Source organism: Uloborus diversus, chromosome 1 (genome assembly GCF_026930045.1).
Source record: "Uloborus diversus isolate 005 chromosome 1, Udiv.v.3.1, whole genome shotgun sequence".
In the NCBI taxonomy this organism is placed as follows: domain Eukaryota; kingdom Metazoa; phylum Arthropoda; class Arachnida; order Araneae; family Uloboridae; genus Uloborus; species Uloborus diversus.
Window position 1 is genome coordinate 171,165,778 of NC_072731.1, and position 17,853 is coordinate 171,183,630.

General features: G+C 33.9%; 1 protein-coding gene across 1 annotated transcript in view; it reads right to left on the bottom strand.

The window, feature by feature from the left end:
• The window catches only part of LOC129217055 (adenylate cyclase type 8-like), a 233,153-nt gene that overhangs the window by 160,866 nt on the left and 54,434 nt on the right, over positions 1-17,853 (bottom strand). Inside the window, exon 3 of the mRNA XM_054851300.1 lies at positions 1,888-2,037. Coding sequence (XP_054707275.1) covers positions 1,888-2,037 — 150 coding nt within the window. The remainder of the gene's footprint in view (positions 1-1,887; positions 2,038-17,853) is intronic.

Below are 17,853 nucleotides of genomic sequence, written 5' to 3' on the forward strand. Positions count from 1 at the left end.
GCATGGGGAAAAGGTAAGAAAGGATACATTTCTTCACAGTTAAATTTTATTTTTATCTTACTACATATTGAAGATCTTAAAAATAAGTGTTTTTAACTAACAAAATATGGTTACTGTTTTGAAAAAAAGTCTCAGCGTTGATTAGAATGATCGCTATGAATAATATATGATTGGCTTTCATCTAGAAGCTTTGAATTATAAACACTGTTATTATTATTTTCAATTAAAAATGCTATTCATGTACGTTTGCTTTGACAGTTTGTCAAAATGTGTTAACAGATCAAGTATCATCATAGTGTGACGGTATCAGTTTTATTTGCTCAATATTTGCTGAAATGCAATATCTTTGTATGCAATGAAATCTATTAATATGAAAGAAAACATAGACATTTTTCTAAGACGCTATTTCATTTGAATACTAACAAATATTTTGAATGTGAAATGGATATTTTTTTTTTTACACTACTAGCAATCAAAGTGCCGCGGCACCCTGGGGTGCCGTAGGAAGAGGCGAAGGGTGCTGCGAAGTGTCCATCAATATATAGGTAAGGAGAGAGAGCCACAAAAAGCCACATAGAACAATAAGGACATTCCTTTTTTTTTTTTTTTTTTTTGATGGAGCATAACAAAAATTCGTTAGATCGTGACTTCATCGTTATCAGAAAGCCAAACTGAAGATACTGCTTAATCAACGATCAGTTTTTAATTACCAGGCAACAGCGTAGCAAGAGTTGGTATAGAAAAATGGTGTCAAAATTGCCGGATTTTATTTACCGATTAGTTTGTTTCTTAGTGGTTCACTAAAGTTCATTAAAGACTTTTTTTGCTGTTGTAGCCTAATTTATGTAGTTGACGAATTCAGAAAGAAAAATGTTGTGTTACCATCATTTTTTCTCGTGATTTGATTTCCTGGAAAAGTAGATTTTTGTCAAGTATGACGATGGTTCACCTTATTAGCAAACTGGTGTCCTTATAACATTATACCGGTTAATGGTTCTGTATTGTAAATGCTGCTCATATGTGCACAAACTGTGCTCAAGAGTGAAAAAAGAAACCCCCCCCCCCAGAAAATTGCGAGTTATCACCTGTCCCGATGTGATGATTTATCATTCCATGGATGTACCGTTAAATTTTTGGTAATGTTTTGAAGGTTAGCAAATGCAGTTTAATATTTCTTTATATTGATATTAAAGAATTTTTAATTATTATTATGTTTTTTCAAGTTTAATAGTTCTTTTTGGTATTTTTTTTTGTCTTCAACTATGCGTGAAGTAATCCTTGTCCTCTGAGTAGAGTCCCTTTTAGGGACCCATGTTCCTAACTAGGCCAAATCGCATTTATTTTTTTAATTGGGCAAAAAACTTAATTGAGATTTAAATGTCCACTTGGTTTTATTTCATTTTTCTTTTTTAATGAGCCATCTGATAACTATGCAAAAATTAGAGCCAATGAAAACATAAATGAAACGACATATTAGGTAATGAATATATATGCGCAGTCACCTTAAATTATATAGTATAGAGATGGACTCGAGTGCAGCGAAAGAGTTGAAGTTCTTCCAAGGGTGCCGCGAGTCGAAAAAGTTTGAGAACCTCTGCCATACGGCATGAATATTTTCCATTATATGTCGTTCAACTTTTGAATGAAGTTTATATTGTTAGGTCCTTAGTAAGATATTAGAGCATAAAGCTTCATTCAAGCAAATTTTCTGTAAGTAATATCAGAGCAAACTTCTCAGAAAGTCGTCGTCCACGCTCACTTCTCTGGCGAATCCAAATACTGCTGTCCAAATACTTGATTGACGAAAGTTAATTGTAACCCTACAGAAAAGTAAATTTAGATGAGAAATGAGTTCAAATACCTAAAATTTAAGGATGGAATATTTACCTGCTTCTCATTTTCTTTGGATGTCTTATGGCGTGTTTCTATTGCTCTCCGTGTTTCTAAAAATGCGTTTCTCTGGGCTCTATCTGTCAGATATTTTGTGTACATACTTACTAGGTTGATGCAGATATACAATAGCGCATTTGTAAGCACCTGAAAATAAAAAAAAAATCATTGTCACTTATTTGACATGATATTCAACGTTAGAAGGTCTATTTTAATATTGTTCAGTGCAGTTGATTTGGTGCTAGGTGATGAGTCTCAGGGACAGATAAAAGGAGAGGATCATGGGGGATCATGACCCCCCCCCTACAAGCCCGACGAGAGGCCATGTCTGCCTACTCGAAAACTGGAAGAGGGGGGGGGGGGCGACACTGACGTAAAAAAGAAAGGAAGAAAAGAATGAATGAAAAAAAGGAAGAACAGAAAAAAAAAAGGAAGAAAGAAAAAGGGGAGAAAAACTCCGAATAAGAGATTAAGTAAAATTTACTCTCTTGATATTTACTGTTGTGGCACTTAAAAAGAGTTAATTGTTTTCTTGTAAGGAGTTTTGATTTTTTCCTCCCCCCCCTTTTTCTTCTTTTCCCCCTTTTCTTTTTACCATTTTTTCTTTTTCCCCTTTTCTTTTTATTCGTTTTTTCTTCTTTTCCCCATTTTCTTTTTTTTTCTTTTTTGGGAAGGGGGAGGGGGCTGACAAGGGGTCTCTGTTGCCCTGCCCCCTAAGCCGTCTACAATAGTATACATCCACATCGTATTCAAACACTTCCTGACTAAAATGTAAATGATTTTAGTAGTAATAGTGTTTTTACCAAAGAAAAAAGAAAAAAAAAAAAAACACTTGTAAGAAATATATGTATAATAGCTGCCCCCGCTCGCCAGAAGGAATTCAAAAACCTATTTTAAAAGATATTTTTTCTTTGTTTTCGAATAACAGCAAAAATGTTACTTTTTTATTTTCCACTAAAAGCGTAGAAAAATGTTAAAAATAATATCTGACTCAGAGGCGGATACAGAAAACCATTTTAAGGGGGGGGGAGCATGCTGAAGAATGAATCCCCCCTGAACAAAACTACGCTATTGAGTACGAAAAATTTCTGAAACTGCTTAGTGGTCAATAGAAAGCACCAGATCGGCCAGAAATAAGGCACCTAATTGGGGATAAACATTGCAAAATTAATTTCAGAAGCAATGAAACGAAGTAGTAGTTCAAATATTTTCTTTCAAAAGTAATTTCTGAATTGAAAAGATACTGCAATCATTTACATTTTATGCATAGAGTGTTTGAAAAAAATGTGGACGGATACTGGTGTCGACGATTTAGGGGAGGGGGAGAGGTCATGACCCCCATGACCTTTCACTTGTATCCGCCATGGGTCTCGCTTTTAGAAATTGATGAAGTAAGAAGGAAGTTCTAGTTCGGCTACAAAAAACCTTAGAAAAAATTATATATATGCGATTCATCATGATAAAATCAACTTTTTTTAAAATTTAGCTCACATTTCGGAAAATGCAGAAGCCTCTTTAACTTAATGAGCATATTTGATATTATTAAAGAAGTAAACAATTTATGGAAGGAAGAATATTCTAATAAAATAAATTCATTTGAATAAAAAAAAGGAAAAATTATATCGCGCATTTTTAGTTCTGCAAAAAAGAGTTCCCTTTAGGGAAAGCTTAAAGAATTTTACAGAAAAATAAATAAGTTTCCTTTCCTTAATTACATTTTAAAATGTTTGAGTTTTATTTATTTTCCCAACAGAGGGATAATTTTTTTCATAGTAGTTAAATTATATTATCTATATCTAAAATTTTAACCACACAAATAACATTATCTCCCCGGATAAAATTTTCAACCATCTCAGTTGATTTGATTTTTGTTTATTTTGTATACTTTTGTTTGTTTAAACTTTATTCTTTTAAAATAGCTTTAAGCATATTACCCTTGGGAAATTTGGCATGCAGCGTTGCTACTTTTCTGTTGTTTGCTGTTCACGAGAGAAAAGCGGAATAAAAACTCTTTTACAATGAATATTTTCCTTTTGGCAGGCAGGTCCTATTTCTCGAGGATTTTAGACCTGTTTTCAGTTTATGTTGCTTAAACACTTTCAGTTTCATTTGATGGAATAATTATTTCATTTATGTTCGATTTTTTTCTTAAACAATTTGCTCAACAGAAAAATACTGTAAATGCTTTGCACTTAAAAAAAAAAAAATCATTTTTCATAAAAATATTGAATCTAAAAGGACGACGAAAACCTGGTTTTAATGTACACTCGCACACCTAGTCATACGCAAACACATACACACTCATAAATAAATAATGCATATATCTTTCAAGGGCCGAAATTGAAGAATGTCATCACTAACCGGTGATTCACCGGAAGAATTCGGTCTTTCACCAATGTATTAGTATGTGAGTTTTGACATTCACCGGCGAATATCGCCCTTTACCAGATTTCAGTCCTTAACGATATTCTATTCAGGGGTTGGACAATGTGTATCATTGCAAAGTGACGCAATAAATACACTTGAAAATATAGAAAGTGCTAATAAGCACGAAACTGCAGTCCTCGGCTGGAATTGACTGAGCTGGCGGTGTATATCATGTATTTCTCACTTGGCTCTGGCTATTGGGCGGTAAGTTACTGAATATACCATGCCTGCCTTCAATCTTCGAGTTGAACCGAACCATTGCTTCGGTCACTCGTCTGGTTAGTGCTAATTCTACATTAGCTACCAGTTTGTTTGGCACTCTTGGCTTCCTTAAGAAATTTACCACCTCCAGTTCAGTAACTTTCTATGCCGTTCTGATGAGTGCTAATAAGCGCGAAACTGTAGTCCTCGGCTGGAACTGACTGAGCTGGCGGTGTATTTCATGTATTTCTGCTTTAGTCCTGGCTATTGGACGGTGACTTACTGAATATACTGGTATCATTATTACTGTTTTTTTAAACGTGACGACACTTACAGGCTGAAAAAAAAATCCAGTCTGTCCAAATTTTGTCTTTATTCTACATCTACATTGCTACTAGTATCAGTATTATTGCTTTTTAAACGTGACAACACTACCAGTCTGCGTAATTTTTCAAAAAAAGGTAGGTTACTCTTGTTTTTACCACTGAGAAATAAGAGTTGTTTCTGTGAGGTCATATTCAGTATTCTAAAAATATTTCAATGAAAGTGTTGGTGTCTGCTATTGTCAATACGCAAGTAACACTTATTAATAAAGTTTTTTTTTTACTGCAGTTTGTGGTTGAAGTTTAATATTCGATTCATATTACGACGTGATATTGTCAAAACGAATACTTTAAGAATGGGCAGGGCTTCAAACATGTCCCATAGAAAATGTAGGGAAATAAAAGCATTGCTACTCCTCTCCACATATACCTAGAGAGATATTGCAAGTATAACAGTTGTTTTTAGGTCAATAGTTGGACATATTTAAATTAAAATTGACCAAAACATGGCTCTAGAAGTGGATTGCTTAATAAATGGGGCAGAAAACACATCATCAATGCTCGTACCGGCCACAGAATCAATGATATTTTCCTCAACAATTGCAAATGGAGTGTAGTCTATCTTACTACGATAATGATGAAGGGTAACAGGGCACTCCAAAGGCGATTGATCGAAGAGTAACCAAAGGGTCACCGGCTCGTCAAAAACCACACCGCACCGAGGCTAAGAAAAGGCGTCTGCAATGGGTAAAACAACCCAAAAAATAACGGTTGAGGACTGAAATATGTAAGTACTACTTGTAAGTTGTGCAATCAACAATTAATGTTATTATTTTGATTAGTTTAAGGTTTTATAGGTATGATTCTTCGATGACTCCACTTTTGGCCACAAATGTTTCTTTTGCCTGTGCTCAGGGCCAAATTTAGCTCCATGCCGCCCAAGACAGATTTGAAATCTGCCACCCCCCTCTCCCATAAAAGAAGCAAAATTTCCTTGACCCAAAAAAACGAAAAAAAAAAAAAGGGTTCTCGAAATTTAAACTGTCAAGCTTATGAAGAAAGGATGACGTTTCACATTCAGAGACAAGGGGAGATCCCAGTGATCTCCCCAAAAATTCCTTATTCCGCAATTTTGCTGAGGATTCAGACAATTTGGAGATAATATTGCCATGTGGAAGTCGGTTAAATTAGAATTTTCCTCCACCCAAAAATTTTAGTTCGACGCGCTTCTGTTTTTATTATTTAATTTTGTACATTGTTCATGACTCAGGTACTGCTCTTGGGCAGGTTATCAAACGAATCATATAAGACCAATTTCAATAATATTTACAATATGTATATTTATTTACAATCATCAATTATTAGAGCAAGTTTATTATTTTTTCATGGCTCTATAGTTTTATAAAACATGTTTTCCTTCATTCTTTGAAGTTTTAAAAATTACTTTATAATGGCAATGCAGATAAATTACTGAAAAATGATATAGATTTGAGGTATACCTATAAGGGAAAATGTACTGATAGAAAATGGGAAGTTAACAGAAACCGAGATTTGTCTCGAATGCTGAGCATGCTAGTATGTTTCAGTTTCACCTAAGACAGCATTTTTATTTTCAAAATTAATTAACTAACGTCATTGTTTCATTATTTGTCATCGCTTGCTGAAATAAATTTTTTGATTTTAGAAAAAAAAAGGAAAACAAAAAAAAGATTACATTCCGGATTAATTGTTACTTTTTTAAAAGGTTACGTATTAGTGCTCTTTTGATCAAAACTGTTTTGAAATCGAAACTTTAGCTTAGTTATTTAACATCGATATAGCTGAATCTTTGATGAGCACTGAAATTTATTGTCTTGTGCGTTAACAATTTTATCAGTTGTTATCTTTATTTATAACAGCATCTTTATCCTGTTTTTTTTTTTCATCTGCAAATCAACGATTTGAATAATTTCCTCTGTTATTACGTTTACTCACTTGTGTTCTTATCACTCCTCACTGTTGGATGGTATTTCATTAGTAATTGTAACTGGATTACATTGCAATGTCCAAAGTTTCCGCTTTTGAAAACTGTCCATTTGGAAAAAATAAACATTTAATAATTGAAAAAATTTGATTTTCATAAGGTGTGTGAAAGTAATCATTATTAAATTTCAAGAAAAACGGTTTCTGTGGAAAATAAAAGAATGCAAATATTTTACTTTCAAGAATAAAAAATTAATTTAAAAAAATGTGTGTTTAAAGCAAACTTACTACCCCTGAAAATTTTGCCGCCCTAGGCAGCTGCCTACTCTGCCTATTGGGAAATTGGGCCCCGCCTGCGCTCCCTCAAGTGGTATCGCATGCCGTCTGGGGGAGCTATTATATCAAGACTGTTTTGTATAGAATGTTTACTATCAAAAAAGGCACATATTCCTGATTCTACGGCAGGTACAAGGAGTAGGGATGCGTTTTCTGCCACATTTGCCGACGGGATCTGCTTTCAGTGACTCTTTTAATTTTAATTTTTTGATATATGCAGCAATTACTGAATTAAAAACACCTGTTAAATTTGAAACAGCTCTCCAGAAATTTAAGGAGAAGAGTAGTAATGCTTTTATTTCTCTCAGTTTTCTAAGGGATGTCTCTAAAGCATTGCTCATTCTTAAAAAAAAAAGTCTTGAAAATATCAAGCAATAATATGAATCAAATATTGAAATATAATCGCTAGCTGTGGAAACATCGCTTTATTAATTAGTGTTACTTGCGTATTAACTATAGTAGGCGCCAAAACTTTCAGAGAAAATTTTCTAGAATACTTAATATACCTTCACGACAACAGCTGTTTTTTCACATTAGAGATTAAAACCGGAATAACCTCACATATTTGTAAAATGACGCATACTGGTAGTGTTGCCACTCCTAAAAAGCAATAATAAGATACCAGAAGCATCTCAGAGTTAAAAAGAAATAATTGGGGTTCGTGGTTTATTTCTTCAAAAAGTGAGCCTTAACTGGGAATTACGAGAATTTGAACAGTGTCCCTAATACAAATTGGTTACCCACTGTAATTCCTTTAAAGATTTAAATGACGCAGTCTGTATCATGACTCCCTTGTGTTTTCAGTCACAAAATAACAAAATATGTATCTTTGGATATATTATCTGTTTCAGCAACATTTATAGTTTTTTTTCCTCCCTATAAAAAAATAAAAATATAAAAAATTTATATGTGTGGCCTTATTTCTTCATCTTGAGCAGATATTTTCAAATGTGTTTAATGATTTTTATTCTGTCATGGTTTTAAGTGTAATTGATGAGTGCGTTACGACTTAGAAAATTCAACTGATTATGCTAAATGGAACCTTAATTTCAATTTGTAAATAATCAATCTTCGCAAGTTCTCAATTTTTGCTCAGTTTTGGCAGACTTATTGTATTTTAAATTTGTGTTATGTGAAATTTATATCAATGCATTTTTCAATTTATTCTTCCGAAATTTGTAACCAATTATGTTCAATATATTTTTTTCGATGATGTTCTCAAAATTTAAAATGAATGTTAGTTACTCCACATCTCCCACCTCTTCTCAACACTTGAACCGAGTTGTTTATTTGAAAACCGTTTTATTTGAAAACGAATTCCTATAGAAACTAAACCATTTTAGATTAAACGATTTTTTCCATATTTAAACTTAACATTTTTCAGAAAAAATATCTAATACGCGTATGACAAAAACTCTTCTTCTTGGACTTTATCTATTAAACTCCCGGCAGACTTTGTTTTTGATTTATTTCTCTTCCAGACTTCCTAAAAACTAAAAACCATATCTCGGAATGGAAGGAATAATGCACAAAAGTTTTCTTTTAATCCAGGATTATACTAAAAGGAATATTCCTCCATTTCAAGGAACATTATTTTCGGACTCTTTCTCAAACATGTTGCATTGCTCCAAAGGGCACTAAAAGCAATCGATTTTCATTGCCAGTTTTCGTGTCCATTAGACTTACAATATTTGAAAGCGTGATACAGATTAATGAGAGTAGAACGCATTACACTTGTTTATATATATATATATATATATATATATATATATATATATATATATATATATATATATATGTATTATAATACTGAGCAAAAGTATTGTTGGTTTGAGAAACCCAATATTTTCTTCAAGCATAAAACCCTTTTTTTAAATCGATTTAACTGATACTGTTTTATTTCAAGAATCGAAAATAACTCGTAATAGTACGACGGGGCAAATTGCCTTTTTATCAAAGAGATTGCCCTTCATGTTTGAAGTATTCCAATAAGTATCTGTGCCTCAAAGCTAGACTAACGTAAGTCACACTTTCAATACTATTCAGGAGAGCCTAAAAACGTTTGTTTACTGCATACGAAGGTAAGGGTCTTATAAAACTGATCAGTAAATACACTGGTGGACAATTGCTAAGGACGGATTCCAATGGGCTATGTAGCGCGCAAAAAAGTAAGTGTAATTTGATGCCTAGAGAAATAAACTCATGCCCAAACTCTAGAACAATGCAACGACGATAATTTATCGTGCTCTGAAATCAAGAAGGCATTGAAAAGTGTTCAAGGGATGAAACGGTCATTTTGGGTTGAATACATAAAAGCAAATAAATGTAATTACCGCCCCCGGGCGATCCGGCGTAAGATGTCAATATGGGACATGTCTGCCTTGGAGAGCGATGCAAGCTTCCACAATCCACACGTCATGTGGTGCTTCACACAACACTACCCTGCTGCATTTGGGGGTAATTTATCCCATTCTTCTGTCAGTCACGGATAAGGGTGTCCTTGCTTATTGGAGGGCGTAGTCGACCAGCAAAACTTTTCCCTAAAGCATCCCAAACATTTCAATATGATTCATATCTATAGAACGTGCTGGCCATCCGATGGGTTGAATATTTTGAGTGAGCTAAACACTCCTGAACGGCGATTGTTAATGAAATGTTACGTTGCCGTCCATGAAAACAAATTTATCGCTTACAAAACCACAGAACACGTGAACATGAGGCAGTAGAACAACATTAATGTATCACTGTCATAATCTTGTTTGGAAGCACACAAACGACGTACGGCCATTGATCATAATCCTACCCATACCATGACACAATTTGCCTGATACTAGTCCTTTTCTTTTATGTTTGCCGGCTGGTATGCTGTACCACTCTCATGCCAGGTTAGTTGTCGTCCACAATTTGACGACAGACTGAATCTGCTTTCATCTGAGAATAATACTACACAAGCCCAGTCGACTTCTCTCCAAATGCGATGCTGAAGACATCATTGCAAATGAGCAAAACACTGACTTGTAGACAATGGGATGTACAAAACAAGCTGACAGGCATGTAGTCATACTGCATTCAAACGTCTGGCTACAGTTTTTTGGGGATATATGCTTGCTAGTAACTGTAGGAAATTGCTTTGCTACCTCAGTAGCTTTGCGCTGGTTCTTTTCCGTTGCTAGCACTAAGTACCAATCTTCTGCTGACGTCATATTTGTACACGACCTACTTTGTGAGATTTGCTACACATTCCATTTGTTTCAAATGATTTAAAAACTCTAGAAACAACCCTATGGCTGACGTCGAATCCCCTGGTAACATCTAAATTTTTCTGCCCTTCTTCGATGGTGTCAACCACACGGCCACCCATAAAATCATCTAAGGGATGTCGAGAAGCCATACTGAAAAATGCAAGTTCGTCAATTGATCCTTTCCCGTCAAACTTTACTTTGAACAACAATGGTCATCATGCGCCCAATCCTTTATATCGCTTATCAGCGCTATCACGTGACCAGCAACGTCGTGAGTCTAAAACTTGCATACTCACAACACGTCTTACTGTGTCCCGAACTTATGCTAATTACCATATTTCCTTGCCTCCCATTTTGTGATTGCTAACGCTGCTATTGCCGTGCGTCCTTAGCAATTGTCCTCAAGTGTATAAAAGTTTTTTTTAAACAAAATTGCAATGTCATAGCTTTGTATACGGAATATGAACCCCATTCATTTAGTCTGACCACCGATGAAATGGCAAGGCTAACATCCGGTTTGCAGAAGGAAATGTCCGTACCTATTCGTTTTAATTAATACTACCTTTTTAAAATGAAACTACCGAATTTTAGGTGCTCCAACAATGAAATAATGCCTTCACGCTGTTGATGACGTCAGAGCGTTACTCGATCAGTGATTTTGGCAATTATATGTATGAGGATGTTAAATTAGTTTAAATACGAGATCTGTTTAAGTTATCGCACACAAGTAGTTATTTGATTTCATTAAAAATAACGTAAGTGAATTAATGTTTACGTAACGAGAAATCGGAATATATATTTTGACCCCCTCAATTAAATTTAAATAAAGATATAATTTCAAATTACTCTGATCAGAAAAAATAATAAGCAAGTGCTATTGAAGGGATCGGGGCTGAAATGTGCCAAGCCGCAAGGAGTGACTTTTCGATCAAACTTTTTGTTTCTCATAACTGAAATTGAAATAAATATGACAATGGATTATGCCATTTGGAAAAAAACATATCTGGTTTTAGTATTGCAGAATATGGAATGTATAATACCTTTGAAAAATTCTAAAAAATTTTATACGTTCCAAGCCTACTGAAAATTCACATCATGTTGCAAATCACATTTTTACCCCGAGCACTTCAATTGAACTGTAAAATACACTGGTGTGCAAAAATTAAGGACGAGACGGTTTTTTCAATATAACTTTGTACAAAAGCTTTCCAAATCAACACATTTAATACCGTAAGATCCCCAATACGTAAGGACATGTGTAATGTAAGCAACACTTACTAAAAAAAAATCAGAGAGATAAAAAGAAGCTTTATTGAAAAGGTAGCATGGAGCGCAATGCGACTGAAGGCCGAAACATCCCTGTGATGGGTGTCCAGCAAGAAACATCCGGTCTTTAGTAGGGGATATGATCTCCCCCGACTGCTAGGCAGGTTTCACAGCGTCTGCCCATGCTGAGAATAAGGGTGTCAATGAGTTGTTGAGGCATTGCTGCCCATTCGTCTTGCAGCGCCAATCGAAGTTCCCGAATCGTTACTGGTGGTAAGGTACGAGCTGCCAAGCGTCTGCCTAGAAAACCCCATACATGCTCGATGGGATTGAGATCCGGAGATCGTGCCGGCCAATCCATACGGTCAATATCCTCACTCTCTAAGAGCTGTTCGGCAGCTACTGTGCGATGACATGGTGCATTGTCGTCCATGAAAAGGAACTGTGGACCCATAGCGCCTCTAAAAAGACGCACATATGGAAGAAGAATCTCGTTACAATAACGGGTCCCGTTGACTGAACCTGCGTCGAAGATGTGAAGGTCTGTACGACTACCAAGCATGATGCCTCCCCGTGTGTCTAGCGATTCCTCCCGCTGTCTGCCGCCTGTTTCTTCTGGCCTGTAAGACAATATACCGGTCATCTGCGGGTGTGGTTCCTTGTGGACGACCACTACTGAACCACCGGATAGCTGTTCCTGTAGTTTGAAATTGCCTCCAAAGTCGTGAAACGATGCTGTGAGCAATTCTGAACTCTGCAGCCACACTTGTCACACTGCAGCCTTCCTCCAACTTCCCAATGATTCGACCTCGGGTAAAAGCATCCAGATGTCGTCTAACAGATTGATTATTCGCCATTTCTCGCTGAGGCAGCAACTCGGTGTGATTTTAACTGCTATACGGCGAGCAAACTCTTTGCCAGAAATACTGATCTTACACCGACAACATGCTTTATACTACTCAGACACTCCCCCATTACGTCTGCCTGCATATCTGCGCATGTGCTACCGTACATCACCTTACTTAAATCTCCTGATTGGTCTTTCTGTCCGCTATGCCTCTTCGTTCAGCTGATATGCTAATTTTTCGACTTCGTCCTTAATTTTTGCACACCAGTGTATAATGTTTTGTGCCGCTTCTCGTTTGGTTATATCAGTCTTTTACGTATCGAAAACACAAAGTTTCACAACACCTCTTATGTTATTTCATGGCGCCAAACTTCCCTAATTGCTTCATTAATCTTTTGTACATTTGCACTTAAAAAAAAGTTGCATTTCAAAAATACTTTTTAGTTGGCATATTTTGAAAAAATAATGGATTTTTCAAACTTGCAGTACTTTTTTTATTCTGCCAAATCTATTGCGGGAGAAATTTTGATGGTTAGAAATTGCTAATTTGGCCTCGCATGCGCAATGAAACTGGACTGCTTTAAATATTTTATAAACCTTTCAAAATATTTATTTCCAAATTTTAGTGTAAGGAATTTGACCAGTAGTATATTTTACAAGTATACTGTTTTTATGATTAGTAGTATACTGTTTTTATTCCGAATCACACTGAACGATTGCAGGCAAATGTTGCAACTTTAATCATCCCTTACGGTTCGTCGCCAAACCGAGAATTGTTAAAGTTTGGCTCTTTAGGTCGCCGATATTTTCTTAAGTTTTATGATATTCAACTGTATTTGTTTTATAAAATGCCAAATCACTTGCCGAAGACATTTTGAAAGTTTTAAATTGCTACTTTTCGCATAAAGGCAGAGAAAAAGTGCTTCGAAATTTCAGCATGTTTTCAAAATCTATATTTAAAATTTTAGTGTAAGGATTTTCTTGCATGCTGTCAAGTTTTCTGGAAGTTTAGTAAACCAGTACGGAAAAATATGTGAACAAAACTGACATATTTAGTAGAAATACTTAGACCTTGGTGATAGGATGATATCTTCGTGAATATAAGTAATACTTTCATGAAAATGTATAAAATTATTGTACATATTAAGTAAACTAAATATTGAAATTTATTGCTCATTTCCACCTATTTACGATAAAGAATGTTAAAAAAGTGATTTTGACACCATCAATAGGGTGTTGTCCCCAAGCATGTGTGATTAAACTTTAATAGAATCATGCTAACCTCTTATGTAACAAAAGTTACTGAGCAATTTTTCTCAGATTTCTCAAGAAATTTTTGAACATGTGAATTTTTGCAAGTGAAGCAGTTTTGTCGGTCACTGTTTATACTCAGTACCTACAATCGCTCTGAGAGTTTGTACTTTTAACTGGAAATTTTTTCTCATTTTAATTAGAAATAGTTTCAAAATATTGTAACACATTAGAATAGGAAGAGTGTTTCTCTTGCCTTAAGTTAAACAGGTAATTAAATCAAGATGGGAAATTCAAATTTTAATATGTCTATATTAAAATAAAAAAAAATAGTTTGAGATGTATGCGACAGCAGCTTTTAAAATGTTTTTCAACAGATATTTTTCTCTGAGTTACTTCACTGAAAATTTGCATTCAGATGCTACTATTTTAGCATAACTAATATCTGATTAGTTATGCTAAAATTTATGTTTAATTTTTCAGCCCGTTTCAGCAAACATCCAGTTTTCAACTTAAAAACAAAGAATGAAGTTGGTTAAAAGTAAAATAATTAGATTAAAAAAATTTTAAAGCATGAAACTGGTCTAAGATGGGACATTAGATAAAAGGAATTAAGCAATAATTATCGTTTACAAAAATTAGTGTACCGCGCCCCGGCAAGAAAAGTGACCCAGCTAAAAAACAAACAGCATTGGAAGAAAATCAAGGTTTTATGCAACAGTAGTTAGAAGTGATTTGTCCTCAAGCATTACAATACGTGTAAAAAATTTTTATAATGTGATGTTTATTGGTTAGTTTTTATTGTCTAAATTGATAATGATTAGTTTTCTTCTAAATTAGGAAATTTTAATGATGTGTCACTATTGATTATATCGTTTTACGCCACCACGTAGCAGTTATGTAAGCTATCTTTGTGCTAGTTTTGTGGCAAGAAAGTGCCTTAAATTCAGATTTTAAATCAATAGCTGGTACATTTTCCCCAAACGTTGAGTTGCGTCACTTTCCTAGCCGGAGTGCGATATTATATTTATCTGAAAAACTTTTATAAACAAGTACAAATCAAATTCTAAAGCATATATGAAGAAACTGCAGACTAATGTACTGAATAAAACCCTTGATAAACTACAAACCTAATACAATAGTTTGCTTATATATTTTAATGATTAAAGTAAAACTAATGTAATGATAAAATTTAAATGAAATTAGTTCGTTGCAACCCAATGGAGGCTGCTACATTACAGATTAAATAACTATAATAGCTTGGATGTCTGAAAATAATAGTTTATTAAAAATATTCGGCTTACTTCCTGCTCTTATTAATTAAGAAAAATACTTGCAGTAAGTAAATTCAGAATTTGCTTGAACTTTCAATGCATGAAGTTAACGCATGACGGAACAAAAGGATACAATCTTGATCATCTAGAGCTTCAGTTACAAAAGATACAAGCTTCAGATTATCAAAACTATTAGCAAACTAGATACAGGAAATATAAATCGTTCTGAAATAAGGAAAAGAAGGAAAAATAAAAGATCGTGAAAATGCTTGAGATCGTGAAATGCTTTTAAGGGAATCTAGTATAGAACCTGCCCGAAAGGCTACTTATAAGATTACTGCCGTCAGCGATATCATTTCCACTTGATTTGCTAACATAAGCTTTCGAGAAACAGTGAGTATGCTGTTTGTTTCCCGCGTACTTGTGGTGGTATTATCAGAGATCTTTTCGTTTACATCGCATAAAAAGTTCTGTAATCACTAAAATTTCGTGAAAAAATTAAGTTATTAAATAATGACATGAAAAATAAAAACAGAGAATAATTAAACTTATGTATGAGAAGTAATCCGATTGAAATGATGGTTTTAAATTAAAGAAAAAAATAAACATTTCTAAATGCTGTAAAAAAAGTCTCCAATTCAAAACGGATAGTTTATCCTTCTTTTTGACAGTGTAAAATGGGGATCGTTTAGAAACGAAGAAAAAACTTCTTTCTAAAAATTCGTATTTTTGAAAATTTATATCAAATACTTAAAGTATTAGTGTACTTTGCACTCAAAGCTTATTTTTATGACAAACTCGGGTTAGATTGTTACACCGAAGTGTATTATAAAAAAGAAATGAAACATTGAATGTTACGTAAGGAACATTTAAACGATTAGTACGTAACAAAAATATGTAACTCAAGTATTACAGTTTTATATTAATGCGATTAGTAGAGTTTTATATTAATGAGATTATATTAATGAGTTTTATATTAATGAGATTTTTAGTTGTACTTCTGGAGCAGATTTGCTCTAGAAATTAGTTAAACTGTAGTAATATAAATAAGAGACCCTTGTTTTACGCAACGCGACGTTTGGAAATATAACTTTAAATTATGAATTTACTTGCAAATATACCTATCAGAGGATTTGACTTAATACTTGATAAATAATTGACTTTAAAACATAATTTAAAGATAATAATTTTATGCCGCGCTTAGAATTAATCATAAAATGTTTTGCGGAGAAGGTTTATCTTCTGCAATATAGTTCAATGAGACTTTTACATTTCAAAGTAGAATTTCATTTAGTTATGCTACAGAACAACTTTAAGAACATTAATGCGGGTATTATGTATGCAGTTTACCTAGAGTTTCAGACTATTCGATTTTCGTATCGTAAGTTTAACATATGCGAGAGAAAATATAAAAAGAAAAAGTAGAGTTAAAGGAGAAAAGAAAACTCCTTCATTTGTTTCCCACTCCCTTTTATTTAAATTAAAGTGAAAAGAAAAACTAGATACAATTTTTGCTTTTAGCTTGGACTTTTTGGTTTATTTTTTTCTTTAAAAAATTCAAGGCTGTTGTACTCTTCGTTAAAAGAACCTAACACTTTGACACAAACTTTCTTAAAGTTGAACACTGTCTCCCAACTATGCGATAAAAAAAGACGCAGAGAAAAAATAAAGATTTACTTTACAAATGGATCTTTGAAACGAATAAAGGTTCATTCCAAATGCAATGCAGTTCGTATTTTTAACAGGAATGTAGTTTTCCTTTGAAATTTCTAAAAGTGAAAGATTTCGTGATCTTAGCAGTGACTGAACTAATTCTTCTTGTCCGTACAATGTGTCTACGTGTCTACTTTTAAGCGCAAAACATATCATTAAACATAATAACAAGGAATACTGGAAAAACCTTGCTGTAAATTGGTATATACTGTAAACATTATAAGTGTATAACCATATCCAGATATTATTTTTCTAAGAAATAAAGAATGAAAATATATAAATTTGTGGAAATGAAAGATATTCCTAAAATTATTTAAACTTCAAGACTTAAATAACTGATAATGTTTTTCTAAATTTAAATGAATCATTTTACATTTTCAGGAAAAAAAAACTTTTTATACGAAGCCTTATTTGGTGTGCGAAGAAAATGCTTTACACTTATTTGCTGTGTCATGAGTTAAAGGTACAAAGTTTTTTATTTAAGTCTCATTGTCTATGAGAAGTACGGTAACAAGAAAGGTATCATAAATCTGAATTAAAACGGGTAAGACCAGATTTATAGATAAAAAGGTGTTGCAACAATAATAATTGATATCAATGTAATATAGCAGAAAAAGTGAAATATTCGTTCCCATTGAGACGACGACATTTTATGCAGTGTGTTAGAGTACTCTTGAATAACATCTTGTAAAATACTAATAGCACACCTATATTCTTAATTTTGATATTGATAGCGTTGACTAGAATTAGCGCTCCAGTATTATAATATATGTGATAATCAGGAGATGAATTCGTAAATTTTCCAGCGCCTGAACGCCAATAAAAAATAATTGAATCTGAGTTGGGACCAATGTTATGTGAAAAGGGAATTAATTTTCTGGAAAAGCAGTACTAAAACGGCACTCCGGTGTGTTCTGGTACTAAAGTCTTAGATCGTAACTTTAGCTAGCGACACGTCCGCTTCCTTGGTGCTAAATGCCACTTTCTTCCAATATCTGCTATAATGATGTAGCTTGTTATGCTTCTTAATTGTAGTGCTTCTTGGTTGTGGATTGCATGGAGTTTATAAGAAACCGCAATCAAGAAGGAAAATACGCTGCTTCACCATAGAAGACATGCGA